The sequence below is a fragment of the Rousettus aegyptiacus genome, unplaced genomic scaffold, assembly GCF_014176215.1.
Source record: "Rousettus aegyptiacus isolate mRouAeg1 unplaced genomic scaffold, mRouAeg1.p scaffold_m13_p_17, whole genome shotgun sequence".
In the NCBI taxonomy this organism is placed as follows: Eukaryota; Metazoa; Chordata; class Mammalia; order Chiroptera; family Pteropodidae; genus Rousettus; species Rousettus aegyptiacus.
In genome coordinates, this window is record NW_023416292.1 from 24,107,881 (window position 1) to 24,125,537 (window position 17,657).

Below are 17,657 nucleotides of genomic sequence, written 5' to 3' on the forward strand. Positions count from 1 at the left end.
CGTGCCTTCATTTCCTTCTTTATTTCAGTGCGAATTCTTGGCTTCGTATTTTATTTATCGGTTTATGCTATTTACTTTGCTGCTCAACTTGTCTCGGATTTGGCCAGCGAGAGGTTCTTTGTGTTTCTTTCAGCGTTTCCTGACATGCTTGGGAGATGTTACCTGAGGTGCATCTTGTATTTTCCTGGTCAAGCCCTGCCATCGGCCACCTCTCGAAGAGACTCTGGTTCCTCTTACTGTTTGAGAAAAATACTTAGAAGCCAGAACTTCGATGCTAAGGGCGTTCACGCCCGCCGCCGGCGCCCCCGCCCCCGCTCCCAGGCCCTTTGGGCAGACAAAATCAGAGACTCTGTGTCTATCCACGCTTCATCTACCCATCACCTACCTCTCTCCTCACCTTTCTGTTGACACCGCGACTTCCGCCTGTACCTCCATTTCAATCCAACAGCGCAGGGTCCGTTCTAGTTTTAATTCTTGGACGTGGGGCGAGCTAAAGGTCCAAGTTCACTCTTTAGCATGTGACTATCCGGTTCTCTCAGCACCATTTGTTTCAAAAGGACTGTTCTTTCTGCCCCTTGAGTGGTCTAGTTTCCTTGTCAAAAATCAGACTACAGACGCACTGGCTTTTTTCTAGATTCTCGATTCTGTCCGCTGGTCTGCATATCTAGCCTCGGGCCGCGGCACGCCGCCTGGATCCTCGCTGCTTTGTAGAAAGTGTCGAAGAAGCGTGAGACTCGGGAAAGGTGAGTCCTGCAGCTTTGTTCTTTCCTCGCGACCCTCGGCGGCCCGGGGTGCCTCGCGGTTCTGCACGAAGCGCAGCCCAGCGCATCGGCTTCTGCGCGGAACCAGCCGGGGGGCTGGCCGGGCCCGTGCCGCCTCGGTTTCGGGGGTGCTGCCACTCTAACGGTGCCAGATCCCCCATCTGCGAATGTGGGGTGCTCTTCCATTTACATCTCCTTCGGGGTCTCGCAACAATGTTTGTGCTCGTCAGAGTACACACTGCACCCCTGCTCTTCGAAACTTCTTTGACTGAGCTGTAGCCGACATGTAGCATTAGTTTCCAGTGTGCGATATGTTTGTGTGCAGTGAGATCATCACGATCAGCCTAGTCAACGTCATCGTCTTAAACACAGCTGCAGAAACCTCCTGTGAGGAGAATGTCCAAGACCTCCTCCTCAGCCACCTCAAACAGGCGACACGGTGCCCATGCCACAGTGACCGTGCTGTGAGGACAAAGTGGCAGGAAGACGAGGCTCAGTTTCACGAGGTTTATACAGGTTTTTCTAGCTTTGAAAATTATAGAGTTTTATTTCTCTATAAAAATGAGAGTAGTCCGCGCATGGCGAGGTGTGTGGGGGGAGACGCGGGGCATCCCTGCCTTCGGGGGGCTGCTCTCCCCACACCTCCACACGGCCGCCAACCCAGGGGCTCCCCAAACCCTGTCACTTAGGAGATTTTTAATTGAAGTTGTATTGCATAGGCTCGACCAACTGAATCAATCATTGGCCACCGATGAAGAGCTCGGCCTCCAGCCCTCCTCCCTCCCAGAAGGCGGGACAATGGGGCCAAAAGTCCCAACCCCCTAATCACGCCTTGGGCCCTCTGGCATCCAGCCCACACCCTGAAGCTCCCTGGGGCCCCGGCCGCCCTCCACTCCAGAGGTTCCAAGGCTCTCAGAAGCTCTTATGTCAGGGACTAGGCACTAAGACCAAGTGTCGTAACAAAAGATGCTCCCCTCACACCATCGCTCAGGAAATGATGACGGTTTCAGGAGCTCTGTGCCAGACACTGGGGGCCAGGGGCCAACCACGTGCTGTTACGTCACAACCCAGCAGGGCAAGCGAGGACGTTCAGATTCACCTGCGCTCCCAGGGGCTCCTAGCCAAAGAATAGGCCTCCCCTCCCTGTAAAATCTCCAGGCGGCGCCTCCAGAATTCCACAGCCCAGGTCTCTGAGAAGATGCTGGCCACAAAGCCAGTTCGGACAGAGAGGCCAGTCCATCAAGCGAGCATGAAGTGGGGGTGTCCGCGGGGTGAGCACCAGGGGCCGGAGCGGCCGGACATCGGGGTCCCGGGCGCCGTGGCTCGCTCAGAGGCGAGTCAGAGGCGAGCCAGCGTCTCCTCGCAGGCCCAGTCCTGGACCTCGACTCGGCCGAAGATGAGGTAGAAGAGCAGGCCCGCCACGCCCACCCTGCCGAGAGCAAGAAGGTGTTCCTCCGGCCAGGCTCCGCGTCCTGCTGGCGGGAAGCCACAGGTCAGCGAGCGTCCCGGCCTTGTCCCTCCCAGTTCGGAGAGGCTCTGGGGCCACCGGCCTGGCCAAGGTGTGGGGGGGCGGGGAGGGGGGCTACGTACCAAGGGGCGATGTCCAGGAAGTTGACGAGGGCTCCTGCCAGGCAGAGGCTGTTGGTGGCAAAAGACACTTCCAGCAAGGTGGTGGTGACGCCGAGGCTGGCTCTGGCTCAGTGCAGAGACACGAAGGACACAGCCGGGGCGAGAATGCCTGGGCTGGGAGGATGCACACGGTGACCGCAGAGCCGCCCCGAGCGCCCACACCCGGCCCGGATCGCCCCGCACGCACCTACGGCCGTGAGGAGCTTCCCGATGACGACGAGCCTGACGACTTCTCGGGAGGGGAGGAAGTCGGCCAGGAGGCTGCCAAGCACGGTGCTGGCGATGGAGGCGGCCGGCAGCAGGGCCAACAGGAGCCCGCTCTGCGGCCGAGGCGCGGCCGGGGGCCTGCCCGCCCCCCCGCCGTGCCGCAGCCGGCCCCGGCATGCCTACGCGGTGGCTCTCCTTCACACGCACGTCACCTTTAACACAAACCCCAGGCCGCTGGAACTGGCCACCACGCTTAGAGTAGAAAAAAGCGTGCGTCTACTTCGGTTTGAAAGAAAGAAGGACCAATATTCTCTCCGAAAACAGAAACCGCCTTGGAGCTGGCGACGGGGCAGAGCGCAAGGCCTTTCACTCCACTTCTTCATACGGTTTTTAAGATGCCGATCACTGCGATCGTCACTCCGGCCTTGAAAGTGACACGCTATTAAAGAAAACGCAAGGGAAAGGAGATCGCCGCCGCGCGAGACCCGAGCGAAGGAAAGGATTTACTCCTCGCCCGGTCCCAGCAGCTCATGCGACAGACGGTCAGCAAAGCCGTCACGGGTCTGGGACTCTGAGGAGACACCGTGACGGCGACGGGAAGCCCAGGGCTGACTTCCCACGCTGGGGTCGTCTGCTCTCAACTTGACCCTTCCACCTCTCGGTCACTGTCCTCCGGGGGCGGGGAGCCTGCCGGCCCCACACCAGGCCCCCTGGCTCCCAGCGGTGGCTTCCCGTGCCCGGGTCCCCTGGCCTGGGGACCTGCTTTCATCACGTCCTCCAGGGGCCCACAGCCCCACACAGTGTCCTTGGGCACTCTGATTGCAGGACCTCTGGCCCGTTTGCACGCTTGCGCCCAGACTCTGACCTCTGCCAAGGTCGGCTGCCCGTCGGCGGCAGGTGTGTTTATGCTGGAGTTGCTGTGTCAACATGAGAACACTGCTTTTCGAGTACAAAGGGCAAGAATGTAGCAGAGACTCAATGACCCCGGGAACCGTCACTAACAGTCTGAGTCTGCTGCCCTCCTGCTACTCGGAGGACGGCCGCCCGACAGGAAGTGAAAGGCTCCGGCCGGCCGGTCAGCACCTGTGCATTCTAGTCCGGGCTCTAGACACACGTGCTCTGTTCTTTACGAGTGTCACACTGCATACAGTGGTCTTTGAAAAGAAGATCACCCACGAGTTTCGGGGCGTAAGTCCCGGCTGGGAATTGACGACCTTCCCAAACACGGCTCACTCTCGGCACGTGTTATCCGTGCTTCCCTGCCCGGGGCTCCTCAGAGGCAGAATCCGCTCTGTTAACGCTCTGTTTGGACGCTGCCGGCAGAACGTCTTGTCTGCAGATGTCGATTGGTTAGAATATAAAAGTTTCACGGGCCCCTGAAAAACATACGACCGTCTCTGAGCGTCAGGCTGACCTAAGCGACACCGCCCTGCCCCGGTGAGCAGAGGCCACTCTGGGAGGAGGCCGGATTCAAGTGAGCCTGCCCGCGCTTCCCGCACGGAGGTCCCGGGCCTAAGCCCCCGACCCGGCGACCATGGGAGAGGCGAGCGTTTGAGCAGAGGGGACGGGATGGGCTGTCTGCATGCTTACACCCGTGAGGCTGAGTCGAAGCACAGAGCTGAAGTACGTCGGCAGGTCCGCCAGCTTCACATAAACGAACCAGTATTCAGTGAAGTAAAATACTAAAATGCTCCAGAGTGGCAGGGACGTGCTCACGGCCTTCATGGGGAGAGACCAGTTCGTAGCAGGGCCCTGGAAGAAAGCGGATGCCAACGTCCCCTCCATCGGGGGACGCCTCGCCTCGGGGTGCGCACCCAGACCCCGGGACGCGGTGGGGACTCGTCCGGCACCTGCTGAGCCCGCGAGCGCACGATGTAGTCCTTCTCCCTGGTGCCGATGAACGGGTGGCCCCCAGGGTCATCGTAGACCAGAGGGAACAAGAGGCAGGAGCGGGCACAGCCGACGCCACCTGGAAGAGAAGCCGGCAGCGCCGCGCTTGAGCCCTCTGAGCCGGCCTCGCCCTGGGGCCCCCTGGCCGGCGGGCGGCCGGCCCACCACGCCTCCCTGCACCCGCGCTCGCCCCGCCGCCCGGCTTCGACTGGTTTCATCACACTATTAGGTTGTCTACATAAATCGAAATGAAATGTTTTTCTGGGTAATTTAACTGCGGTTCAGTTTTCTCTGTATTTCTCAGAATTTCTCTGCCTCCTTCTGGGCAAATGAAACCCACAGCTGCTATGCACGCACACATGCGCACACGCAGACACACACACGGACACAGACACACAGAGGGAGAGAGCCCATGTGCTTAATCAATTTAAGGAACAATTAACTCATAAACTTGATTATTCTCAGCTATAAGATTGTCATTTCTTCTAATGTTAATCCTCTTAAAGATCTTCAGACTTTACATTACTACACAATTTTTGTCTCAAACCTCTGCAGCATTTGTATGTGCGTGATAATTAGTGGGTATGTGGATTACGTTATTTTACCTCTTGGCCTCATAGTTAAAAGAGAGGTTTTTTTTTTCTTTTACAGTAGTGTATTTGGATTTCTGTTTTAATTCTTTCTTTAGATGTTTCTCTAAATAAACCAACTGCTTGGAAAATCCCTTGACTAACATTCGCGACTGTATTAAAAATATTATCAAATGATGATGGCGAAACCGGTCAGCAGTAGACATGTTTAGGTCAGAGTCCAGCCTTTAACTATGTGTCTCAATTGCTTTGGTCATCACTTGGCTCACAAAGATTAAAAAAGTGTTTCAGTCATGTCCTGGAGACCTGCTTGTAAAGCAAATTCCAGAAAAAAAGTTTAAAAGGACACTTTGCTTGAGATAATTTTAAAAATGCATCTGGCCAAGCACGAATGATAGCTTACATAATAACAACGGTCACAGGATGTTCAGTTTCTGCTTTTTATTTTAAAGATAACATCCCTGATGCACAATCAGACGTTTTACAAATCCTGGCTCTCCAGCCGGGTGAGATCACCCAACCATAGCAACAAACCACACGAGACGATGTCAAGAACTGACTTAAAGAGACTAAAGAAAACCATTAAAGCTCGTGTAAGTATTAACCAGTCAGCTTTACCCGTGACGCCTAACCCCTAACCCTCAATCTTTGCCTTTAAAAACCCTTAATCAAAAACCATCCTGGAGTTTAGGTTTTAAGTAATAGCTCCCTGTCCTTCTGGCTTGGGGCCCTGCCAGTAAATGGCTCTAATTTCTATACTGCAAAATTTAGTGTTTAGTGTTCAGCTCTGCTGCACATTGGGTGGGCAGATTCTGTTTCTGCTGGATAACAGTTGTTACATAAAATGTCCTGGTTTTGCTAAACACTTGTTTTTGTATTGTATTGTTTGTTTGTTTGTTTTTCAGTAAAGCATATATATATTTACACTGCGTGTTCGCCTCCCAGAGTTAGATATCTTTCTGTCACCACATATTCGACCACCTTTACCCTGTCCATCGCCCCCTCTCCCCTCCCTCTGGTAACCACTAGTCCATTGTCAATGTCCATGAGTCTCTGTTCGTTCTGTTCATTTGTTGCTTTTAAGTTTATATCCCACATATAAGTGATGTCATGTGCTCTTCAACTTTTTCTGTCTAGCTTATTTCACTTAGCATGATTATCTTGAGGTCCATCCACGTTGTCACGAATGGCAGTATTTCATCTCTTCTTACATCTGAGTCATATTCCATTGTTTATATGTACCACAGCTTCTTTATCCAATCTATCGCATGACACTTCTGTTGCTTCCACATCCTGGCCACTGTGAATGATGCTGCTATGAACATCGGTGTGCGAATATCTTTTCAGATATGGATTTTCAAGTCTTTAGGGTAAATACCCAGTAGAAAGATTGCTGGATCATATGGTAGATCAATTCTTAGTTTGTTGAGGAAATGCCATACTGTTTTCCATGCTAAACACTTATTAAATGTGAAATAGGTAATATTATACACGTATGGCCTTACGGAAAATTTTGACTTCAACATACTTTGGGTTGGGGCATAGTACAAATATTACATTCACTTTGAAAACGAAAACTAAAATAAAAGCAGCTATAAAATTTGGGAGGGGGAGAAAAGGAGGACATTTCAAAATAGACTGGGTATTAGGGAATTATTGTTAATTTTTGTAGGTATGATAATGGCATCGTGATTATACAAGAGATTATCCTTTTTTAGGAGGTGAAATTTAAGTAAATTTTCATGTGTGCAATATGGGTGTTCGTCATACTGTTCTTTCAAGTTTATGCTTTAAAATTTTAACAATGGTTGAAAACTAATAAAATAACAAGAATGATAGACTGAAAAGAGGATATTATCGATAATGACATTTTCAGGGTAAATATAATTTGAGTCTACTCCTATTTGAAATTTCCATGTAAATTTTGTATTCTGTATATGTCCAATTTTGTTTCCTGAAAAAAAAAACTAGACTAATTAATATTAAGTCAATATTAAAGTGCCTGGTATTTAAAAATACAGCACCTCTTTGTTGAATAATGGACTTCAGGGCATTGTAATGAAAGTCAATGATGTAAATTAATAATTTATTTACATGTAACTGAAATATTTATTGTACTGCACTTAGTAACATGCTTTCTTCATTAGATTTGGTCACATTTATTCAAAAATACGAAACCTTTTTCGTAATTCAGAACCATTCCATTAGCTATAGATTTACCTTTCTTTGTCTAAGAGGCTATACATTTGGAAACCTGATTTTTGAGATGGTAGCTCACCAATGACCTAATTTCTTTTCAATTTATGTTAGTCTTCACTGCTTTCTAGTTCAAATTAAGAAATTTATATTTTTTGAGAAACTCGTTTCATTAGCATTGTTTTGTTAATGTAGGTTTTTAAAAAATGCATCCTTGTAATTTTAAAACACATCAATTCTAAAGTTTGTGTATAATTTTATGGACACAAGTATTAGTTTTTAACTTTGCAAATGGTTAAAGAATTTTTGTAATTTCTTATACATGTGCAGATTTTTGTTTTGCATTGCGGTTGGAGACTTTTTGATGGTTTCACTTTTGTACACAAATTTTGAATTTGGCCATTTTCCTGTTTTTTGGGTGTTTCTGTGAATGTTTACTCATGCTGAAGGATCAACAAAATATTTTGCTTCATTTTCAGTGGTTAAACCATCAAGAATTCAGTGCCTACTATTCCTGAATGATAGAAAGTTGCCTTATCACATGAGTAAAATTGATATTTTGCCATCAAAATGGTATTAGTCTTCTTTGAGAGGTAACCTACATACTAACAAACGTATTATTCAACGCTACTGTTTTTCACATACTCAGGTGTCAAAAACATGTGCCTTTTCTTTGGCTTACTAGCATGTTGCAGTTACAGATATCACCATGAGGAACCATCCTAGAATACTTAGAATGAAAGCTGCTGCTGGAAGGTGGCGGAGAAAGGAGCGGCCTCGGAGCATGTCCTACCTCGCTAGCTGCTTAGCTGACACCCTGGAGACGTGCTCTCCAAATGTGAGTCAAAAGCCGCAAGTTTACAAATCTCATTCTTCAGCCTCTAACCCCTAGTCTAACTCTATCCTTATTAAAATACAAACCCCAAGATAGGACTCATTTTCATTTTTTATTAGAATTGTGTTGTCACAGCAATCCTAGTGCAAGTTGGCATTTTTTGCCCAGGCGAATGGCACTCTTGTCCAACTTCACATTAATGTGAACTGCCTCAGAGGTGCCAGTCACCGGAACTATGTTCGTCCTGTTGGTTTAAGAATTGCGGCCAATTAAACTCGCATACTTGTTGCTACCTAATCAGTAGGTTCACAAGCTCTTTCTCGGAAATTGTGAGTGGCTCTTAAAAGAGCCTTTGGGTCCTGTTTTCCTTTCCAATCGTTGAGGTCGCTCACGGGGCTTCGATACCTGGAGATCACTTGCTCTGGACTTTGTGGTGGTGGCTCTCGGTCTTCTTGGGCAGCAGCACGGCCTGGATGTTGGGCAGCACGCCGCCCTGCGCGATCGTCACACGGCCCAACAGCTTGTTGAGCTCCTCGTCGTTGCGGATGGCCAGCTGCAGGTGGCGCGGGATGATGCGCGTCTTCTTGTTGTCGCGCGCCGCGTTGCCCGCCAGCTCCAGGATCTCGGCCGTCAGGTACTCCAGCACGGCCGCCAGGTACACGGGCGCGCCGGCGCCCACGCGCTCGGCGTAGTTGCCCTTGCGGAGCAGGCGGTGCACGCGGCCCACGGGGAACTGCAGCCCGGCTCTCGATGAACGGGACTTGGCCTTGGCGCGCGCCTTGCCGCCCTGCTTCCCGCGTCCGGACATGGTAGAAAGTAAGTCGATTACAGCAGGAAAACTTTCCGTTAGGGTGACTGCGAGGGTCCTATTTATAGTCTGCCGGTGGGCCGTGCCTGGCTATCTGATTGGCTGATAGAGCCCCAGCCAATCAGAAAGTATCACTGGAATCACCTCATTTGCATACACGCGATGGCTCACTGTCCAATCAGAGGTCGCTGCCACGCACGGCGTCTCAGGTCGTGCCTATAAATACCACTCTTCTTAACTTCAGGCGCGCTCCCCTTGTTCGGTGCTGGTTGGAGCCGTTGGAGCCGAGCACCCGCCATGCCGGAGCTGACTTCTAAGGGCGCCACCGTCTCCAAGAAAGGCTTCAAGAAAGCTGTCACCAAGACTCAGAAGAAGGAGGGAAAGAAACGCAAGAGATGCCGCAAAGAGAGCTATTCGATTTACATCTACAAGGTGTTGAAGCAAGTGCACCCGGACACTGGCATCTCGTCCAAAGCCATGAGCATCATGAACTCCTTCGTCACTGACATTTTCGAGCGCATTGCGGGCGAGGCGTCACGCCTGGCCCATTATAACAAGCGTTCGACCATCAAGTCTCGGGAGATTCAGACGGCCGTGCGCCTGCTGCTCCCTGGGGAGCTGGCCAAGCACGCCGTGTCGGAGGGCACCAAGGCCGTCACCAAGTACACCAGCTCCAAGTAAAAAGGCTCAGCTACCCAACGAGCTTCACCCAAAGGCTCTTTTAAGAGCCACTCACTTTTCTTAAAGAGCTGTAGGCTCGCTGTCTGGATGTTCAGATGGTGAGGGTTGGAAAAAGTAGGCCTTAGCTCTGCAAGACCCAGCTGCTCTTTTTTTACTAAAAAGTAGGTTGGTCCATCTGCTGAACTTAATTTCAAGCAGGACAGATGTGCACCTTCCAATGTCAACCTCTTTTTACCACAGACTCTTGCTTCACTTATTGAAAATCTTACAAAGATAAAAGTGCTACAGATGTTCTTACTCTTTCGATGACTTCTATAGTATAATTGTAGTTTTCCACTTCCCCCAAAGCTATTCCTTTGACCTTTTAAACAGGGTGTGGGCATGTGACTGCCTTTGCATGATGAAATGTGCCTAGAAGTGATCTCTTCCAGGAAAATTATTGGGACCATTAACCTGTAATAGCCCAGTTTTGAGACCTCAATAAATGTACAAGATGTCGCCATGTATACTAAGAAATGGAGCTTTGGGCCTTAAATCTCAGCAGCTTTAGGGTAACTCTAAGAATGTTCTCACCACAGCTAATGTAAAAAACAGCCATAATGCTCCCACACAAGTATCTACCATCTTAATGTTCTTCCCACAGCTCCGAGACCCCTTCCTCTATGGAAAGTTTAGACAGTAAAATATCCCAGGGAAAGACAAACCATGCCTGTTCAATGAACTGAGCCCACGAAACCACCTCCCTGAGGACACAGAATCATGGGAGCTTGAGGACAACTGTTTCACTTGACATCTGAGGTTTCACTGGAAGTGCCGCATAAACAATCCGCATAACTAATGACTATAATTTAGGTCTTTTTTGCTTTTTTAGGCAAGGCAACCCTTGGTTCACCTCACAGATCACAAGGACCTTGTCTAAAATCCTTTTTTTAATGCCTACAATACCTGGCCTTCTGAGGTGGTTTCCCATCCAAGTACTAACCAGGCCCAACCCTGCAAAATAGCTTTTTGACTAAGTCTTTTAAGCCAACCTCCCTATTCTACTTGAAACTGAACTGTGAGAGCCAAGGAAGTTCAGCAGACAACATACTGTTGCAAAACTGTTGCTCTGCCTGTGCTAAAGCCTACTGTACTCACCCCTCACCCCAGTGAGCCTACAGTCCTTTAAGAAAAGTGAGTGGCTCTTAAAAGAGCCTTTGGGTGATGAAGCTCGTTGGGTAGCTGAGCCTTTTTACTTGGAGCTGGTGTACTTGGTGACAGCCTTTGTGCCCTCGGACACGGCGTGCTTGGCCAGCTCCCCAGGGAGCAGCAGGCGCACGGCTGTCTGGATCTCCCGCGACGTGATAGTAGAGCGCTTGTTATAATGGGCCAGGCGTGACGCCTCGCCCGCAATGCGCTCGAAAATGTCAGTGACGAAAGAGTTCATGATGCTCATGGCTTTGGACGAGATGCCAGTGTCGGGGTGCACCTGCTTCAACACCTTGTAGATGTAAATCGAATAGCTCTCTTTGCGGCATCTCTTGCGTTTCTTTCCCTCCTTCTTCTGAGTCTTGGTGACAGCTTTCTTGAAGCCTTTCTTGGAGACGGTGGCGCCCTTAGAAGTCAGCTCTGGCATGGCCGGTGCTCGGCTCCAACGGTTCCGACCAGCACCAAACAAAAGGAAAGCGCCTGAAGTCAAGAAGAGTGGTATTTATAGGCACGACCTGAGATGACGCGCGGGGCAGCTACATCTGATTGGACAGTGAGCCGTCGCGTGTATGCAAATGAGGTGATTCCAGTGATACTTTCTGATTGGCTGGGGCTCCGTCAGCCAATCAGATAGCCAGGCACGACCCACCAGCAGGCTATAAATGAAACCTGCCCCGTGCTTTTCCGTTGTAGTTCTGTTACTCTTGGTGCTGTGTGCGTTTGCGTCATGTGCCGGTGTGAGAAGAGGAGTGGCCGGGCGTTTGCTAAGGCCAAGGCCCATTCTTTTAGAGCTGGACTGCAGTTCCCCGTGGGCCGCGTGCACCGCCTGCTCCACAAGGGCAACTATGCAGAGCGTATTGGGGCCAGCGCCTCCGTGTACCTGGCGGCCGTACTGGAGTACTTGACGGCCGAGATCCTGGAGCTGGCGGGCAACGCGGCGCGTGAAGACGAAAAAACGCGCATCATCCCGCACCACCTGCAGCTGGCCATCCGCAAGAACCAGGAGCTCAAAATGCTGCTAGGCCACGTGACAATTGCACAGGGTGGCGTGCTGCCCAAGAAGACTGAGAGTCACCACCACAAAGTCCAGAGCAAGTGGTCTTCAGATAGTGAAGCCCCGTGAACAACCTCGACGATTAGAGAAGAAAACAACCCAAAGGCTCTTTTCAGAGCCACTCACATTGACAGAGAAGGCTGTGCAAGGACTTAAAGGTGGTGATTGTGCAGGTCTGTGGTGGGAACGTGTACCACAGCCAATGTGTGTCCCACAGCTCGTCTTCCCAGTACTCTGGAAATCTTTGGTTCTTATTGGCCTTTTTTCAAACCTTTAAGGCTAAAAAGTATTACTGGGGAAAAAAACAAGCCAACGATGTCTGCACCACCTGTTAAGGTCTGCTTTTGGAGAAGGAGCAAACTTAGGTTACTCTAGCACTAGAAAGGCAAGTTCATGGGTTTTAATGAACTGAGTGGTGATTGGATTAGAACAAATGAGACTAGCTTCTAGTGACTAGGCTGTTTACAGTCTCAAGAGGCTGCACAGTTTTCTCAAAGTACCTTTTAGATAGGAATTTGCTTTCAAACATGCTAGAATGATTCAGTATTAAATCAGATATCAGGAAACCACGAGTTAGTTAACCTTAACATTTGGTAAAGGGTCATATGTCAACATTTGTTACCCGTGACTTCACATACATAGTAAAAATAGAATCTTTTTTCTTAAACTGTAAAATTAGATGTGTCTCAAACAGAAGCTTGGCTTCTGTCATGTGTGATTGACAGTGGTGTTGGTCACTGAATGTGACAAGTTCTTCCATCATAACTTGAAATTGGGGATCTGGTGTCAAGTTTTTCAGAAGTTTTAACTACAAAATAGATGAAATTGTATCAGTTTATCTGTACTGCAAACACTAAGAAAGATTGGAAAGCAAATGACCATTTAGTTAGGCTGTCAAGTACAAAATTACTGTACAATATTCAATAGTTCACCTTACCTCATAGAAAAATAATCTTGGTTATCTAAAACATTACTAGACACTTAAGCATGAAGAAAAATATAAAGTTTTATGAGACATCAAAGATGAGTAACTATAATGTATTATGTACAACCAGGTATGGAAGAGTCAATCATTTCTTGAATTAATGTACTTAAATATCGGTTAAAGCATGCAATTGGGGAGGGCACCAGACGAAGGAAAATTTTTGAAGATGGAAAGGGAAATTGTACAGATATCAGACAAAATTAGATAATATTTAGAACATGCCGATTGAAAACTTTAAAATGTGAAATTTTAAAATCAAAGAATACTATATAACTGATGGACTAAATAGGGATACACGAAAAATGTTCTAAACTGAATTCCAAAAAATTTATATAGATGCTCCCCCATCGGGCAAGTGTAGCTTAATTCCCCAGACTTGCCAAAGCCCAGAGTCTAGGAAGGCAGGTGAGAAAAGGAGCGACTTTATAGAAGAGACGCCTGGCAAATACCAGCTCGGCCAGGCGATGAAGTTAACTTCATCAGCCTTCAAAACGAAATGACAGATAGCAGAGAAATTGCAATTCGGGACAAGCAAACTGGGGAACCACAGGCAGGTCTGGAGAACCAAGAATAGTTTTCTCTTAGAGAAGAAAGGCGGGAGCAGAGAATGGTCATTTAAAGCAAAGTTTCATTGGAGAGAAGCGAGAGTCCTAAGTGGCGGCAGCTTGCTATGGCCAGGTGGAGAGGACAGTCTCCTGCTGGCCCGTGCAAGCTGCCTCCAGCGCAGCGAGTGACAGCCCCGTGCGGCTTCCCCGCTGCATTTCGAGAGACCTTCCTTTGTCTTCACAGCATCCTCAGTGAGAAGCCACGCTGATGGCACGTGCCCTTAATATGAGGCGTGGAGGAGAGCGTTTTACTTCCCAAATATTCCTCCCAACAACCCACAGTCCTGGTCTCACGCCGAGAAAGACATCAGACAAATCCAAGTTGAGGAACCTTCTACAGAGTATCTGACTATGAGCCCTCGCAGCTATCAGGTTTTCAAAAACAAGAAAATTCCGAGAAACTGTCACAGCCTAGAGGTGGCTAAGGCAGCGTTACAACTAAACGTCGTTCATTTAAAATAGGATCCTGCAACAGAAACAGTGCATTAGGTACAATATAAGGAAATCCAAACAGAGTTTAGCATTCAATTCATGGTGACGTGGCAATGTTAGTTCCTTAGCTGTGACAAGTGCACAAATGCTAATTGGGGAACCCAGTTGACGGGCATATGGGAATAACTTCACGAATTTTCTGTAACTCTAAAATTATTCCAAAGCTGAAACTTTATTTTTAAAATTATCCAAAAGACTCAGCAGGTGGGTAATAATGAGTCATTTCCGGGGTGCCTTTGGCTCCGACCCTTTTCCCCGTGCTAAGGTCTGTTCTGTGGTGTCTTCATTAGGACAACTGATGAGCCTTCCTGAGGAGCAGGTGACGCAGGCCTCAAGCGCTCAGTCAGACTGGTGCCCAGGTCAGTTTGGATTATGACGATGCTCTGAAAGTCACGGGTGTCCTCATCGCAAGATTCACTCCAGATCCAGGAACCCATTTCCAGCATGCCCCCTGGGGTGCTTCAGAAAGTAGGTAATGTAATCTTTGCTCTTTCTCCAACTCATGTTTTCCATACTCTGAGGAAAAGGCTTCACGTCCTGTGGAGGCTTGTCACATGATCATGGGACACGGTGCCAGTGGCCCCAGTCCGGGCATTTCCTTTAGACTGCGGCAGAGTTGGGGTGCTCCTTGTGGCAAGTTGTGGCAACCCTGTCCAATGCGTACATAATATAAGCCACGCACTTAATTTGAAATTTTCTGGTAGCCACACTGGAAAACAAGTTTAAAAAAAGAAACAGTCAGAATTAACTTTAACATTATATTTTATTTAACTCAATAGAGCCAACATATTACCAGAAAACATGTAATCAACATAAAAATATTAATGAGATACTTTATAGTCCCTTTTTTAGGGTGTGATTTATATTTACAGTGCATCTCAGTTTGGACCAACGGCTCAGAAGCCACACGCGGCTGTCGTGCTGGACGCGACATGTCTCGGGTAAGAGGAAGTCACGGGGGCCACAGCCGCCCCAGCTCTCGTCATGCATAAAGCTTGAGAATTACCATTTCGGAGTTACAGATTCCTCATCTGTAAAACTCATCCATTCTTTATCTCAGAATGTTCGAACTCAACATATTTTTTTGATAATGTCTTTATTTCCTGAACACTCTCTTCCTTCTTCATTGCCATCCTGATTAGTGGCTTAAGCCACAAGAAAAGAACATGAGCCTCTCCCGCCACGGATTCGGCCGGCCGGCCCGTGCTCCCAAGCACTTCCCCAGCGAGCGGCTCCTGCCCAGTCCTGGTCCCACATCAGCGGTACCTCGTGGCCCAGCGGCCTCCGCCTAGAGCGGAGGTCACGAAGCCGTGGTGCTCCACAGACATGCTTTTGGTTTACAACATTTTTTTAAAAAAAATTGGTTTCAAACATAAAAATTAGTAGATTTTCCATAAATTTCCAAATCCTGGTTTTCGTGAACAATCAGGTGATTGAGCAAACGCGTTCTTTTAATGTATGGCAATGACCAATGAAGACAGAGTGGCATCGCTCCCTTCCAGTGGGGGAAGGGTCGTGTGCTCCGGCCAGGGACCCGCCTGGCCCACTTGCCATAATGCAGTGTGAATGGCCTTTAACGGTTTCCCTGTCCAGCCCTTTCGCCTCGTTACCCTTCAGCATCTCCTCAGTGCTCGTCCTTGTGGTCTGTTTAGAGGGCTCCCCCACCGGGCAGCTGGCTGGCCTCCCATGCGCCCAGGCCTGGGACAGCCGGAAGACACCCCCAGGCCCACCCCCTGTCCCCATGTGCGCCCAGTGACTCTTCCCTCCGTCGCCTCTGGACTCGTGACTGCTTCAGGCACCGCGTCTGTCACACCCCGTGTGTGTGCTCGCGCAGGGATCTGCGCACTGTCACCCCATGTACTCGGCGTGGGTGCTGCTGCATATGCGTATTGCCATTTTTGGAGACCGCAGAGGACCCCCGCTTTCTTACTCGCCCAAACCTGAAACAGTTGAGAGTGACGGGCCACGTACAGGGGATCAAACTTCAGCTTTCTCGCCAATAAAAATGACCGTGGAGGAAGTGACTCAGCTGCGTGACCCCAGCGGGTTCCTTGGTGGCCGCCCCAAGGTGGCCCAGCCGAGCATGCTCAGTTGCTTCCTCTGAATCTATCGATCAAATAAGTCACTTCTCAGTAATGTCCTTCCTTGCCTCGGGGAGAAAATCTGTTTTATGGACATGTGAGGCGTAGCGGGTGTGTCTGCCTAGGAGTCCACGGCAGAAATCCCGTAGATAAGCGAGTAATGAGTAACATCAATCCAAAGAGAAACTCAGAGCAGGAATGCCCGTCAGTAGCCGGCCGCCTCCTGCGGCGCAGCGTGTTAGCTTCTGCTGCGGCGACAGCTACGTCAACGTCTCGGGGCTTCATGTCAACGTTCCTGCCTTGCACAAGGTCAGCGAGGGCTGTGCGGCCGCTGCCTGAGCCCCGTCTGCTGCCCCGGGAAGGGGGCGGCCAGGTGCGCCCGCCCGGCGAGGGCGAGCGTCGGCGTCAGCCCGGCCGCAGCCAGCGCCGTTCTCGCCTGCGCCCCATGGGCCAAAGCTCGTCACAGAGCGGAGCCAAGCCCAGTGACTCACGGACACCCGCTCCTCCTGAGAGAGACCCCGGCAAGTAACCTGACAGCCAGGGCAAATCACACACACGTTTAGATTTACGTTCCTTACAGGAAGGGAGCCAATGGCGGGGAGCGGCGAGCCAGTCTCTTACGCTGATTTGAAATGATTTTCTTTTCCTCTGTGGGTCACACGTTTTGCATCCATATCCGTGGGAGGGAAGCTTCCTCCCCAGACCGCAGGCCGGGGCGCCGCGCCCAGCCAGGCTGAGCCGTCCCTGACCTTGACCATGGCAGCACCCCACCCCCGTTCCCTGGGGAGGGGGGGCAGGCCCCAGGTGGGCAGCCGCCCTGGCACCGCAGCTCCGCCCTCCGCCTCATTCTGGGGCCTCGGCTCTCAGAGCGAGGGCCGACCCACCAGCCCCCCCCCCCCCCCCCCCCGTCCCAGCCCCCCGCCTCCCCCCCCCCCCCCGCCCCGCCTGTGGCTGCTCCGCAGGGCGGGAGGTGCCCAGCGCCCCGCGCCCGCGGGAGCCCCAGGCCCATCCTTGTGTGAAAGCCTCATCCGGACCTGGAGCCCTGGCGGTGAGGGCGTTGCGCGCCCTTCTGCCCCCGGGCGCTGCCCCCGGACTCGCCACCGCGGAGCGCGGTCTCGCCCGCACTCTCCTTGTTGGCGGGTGGGGTCACAGTTTTTCATTTAATCAAAGTACTTAATAATTTGTATATGTGCTGCATTTCTTAGTATGTGTCAGTTGTCAGGTCATGAAAGCGAAAGTGGGAGCGCTTAACAAGCGATGCGCAGCCTTCAGCCCCGTGGGGGGCGGGGACGCGCTGCGGCCGGAGGACGCGGGCAGCAGCGCGGGAGGGGCTGCCCCCCGCCCGCCGCGCCGGCTTAGGGGCCGCCCGGTCTCTAAGGCCCACCGTCCGCGGCGCGGCGGGGGACACAGTTGTGGCTGCGGTCTTGTTTCGACAGTGTCCTGGGGCGTCGGCGTGGTTCTCAAACTGGCCCCTCCTCCCCCGGCCATGCGCGTCGCCCACCGCTTGCTTTTGCCCTCAGTCTTCCTCTTCAGACCTGGCACCTGCACTTGGATGTCACCACGGAAGAGCATCTTCCGCTGTCACCTGGTGGCTTAGCTCCCATATATGGCCTGGTTCTGCTTCATCCTAGATTCACAAAGATTCAAACAATGTC

At 50.6% G+C, this 17,657-nt stretch overlaps 5 protein-coding genes across 5 annotated transcripts in view; 3 read left to right on the top strand and 2 right to left on the bottom strand.

The window, feature by feature from the left end:
• The window catches only part of LOC107521478 (Fc receptor-like protein 1), a 31,854-nt gene that overhangs the window by 243 nt on the left and 13,954 nt on the right, over window positions 1-17,657 (top strand). Inside the window, exons 2-6 of the mRNA XM_036234762.1 lie at window positions 134-1,267; window positions 5,530-5,670; window positions 7,969-8,111; window positions 14,212-14,393; window positions 14,794-14,862. The gene's annotated coding sequence lies outside the window, so the exon portion shown is untranslated. The remainder of the gene's footprint in view (window positions 1-133; window positions 1,268-5,529; window positions 5,671-7,968; window positions 8,112-14,211; window positions 14,394-14,793; window positions 14,863-17,657) is intronic.
• LOC107521482 (histone H2A type 1-A) lies at window positions 8,500-8,925 on the bottom strand. Its single transcript, XM_016166200.2, has one exon. The coding sequence runs from the start codon at window positions 8,914-8,916 to the stop codon at window positions 8,521-8,523; it is 396 nt and encodes a 131-aa protein (XP_016021686.1). The 5' UTR covers window positions 8,917-8,925; the 3' UTR covers window positions 8,500-8,520.
• Window positions 9,209-9,652, top strand: LOC107521484 (histone H2B type 1-A-like). Its single transcript, XM_036234761.1, has one exon. The coding sequence runs from the start codon at window positions 9,214-9,216 to the stop codon at window positions 9,595-9,597; it is 384 nt and encodes a 127-aa protein (XP_036090654.1). The 5' UTR covers window positions 9,209-9,213; the 3' UTR covers window positions 9,598-9,652.
• On the bottom strand, window positions 10,771-11,212 carry LOC107521485 (histone H2B type 1-A). Its single transcript, XM_016166204.2, has one exon. The coding sequence runs from the start codon at window positions 11,210-11,212 to the stop codon at window positions 10,829-10,831; it is 384 nt and encodes a 127-aa protein (XP_016021690.1). The 3' UTR covers window positions 10,771-10,828.
• Window positions 11,420-14,192, top strand: LOC107521483 (histone H2A-beta, sperm-like). Its single transcript, XM_016166202.2, has one exon. It carries the CDS (start codon window positions 11,513-11,515, stop codon window positions 11,906-11,908), a length of 396 nt encoding a protein of 131 aa, XP_016021688.1. The 5' UTR covers window positions 11,420-11,512; the 3' UTR covers window positions 11,909-14,192.

Coding starts and splice junctions, on each gene's coding strand:
- LOC107521483 (XM_016166202.2), top strand. CDS start 11,513: ATGTGCCGGTGTGAGAAGAGGAGTGGCCGGGCGTTTGCTAAGGCCAAG.
- LOC107521485 (XM_016166204.2), bottom strand. CDS start 11,212: ATGCCAGAGCTGACTTCTAAGGGCGCCACCGTCTCCAAGAAAGGCTTC.
- LOC107521484 (XM_036234761.1), top strand. CDS start 9,214: ATGCCGGAGCTGACTTCTAAGGGCGCCACCGTCTCCAAGAAAGGCTTC.
- LOC107521482 (XM_016166200.2), bottom strand. CDS start 8,916: ATGTCCGGACGCGGGAAGCAGGGCGGCAAGGCGCGCGCCAAGGCCAAG.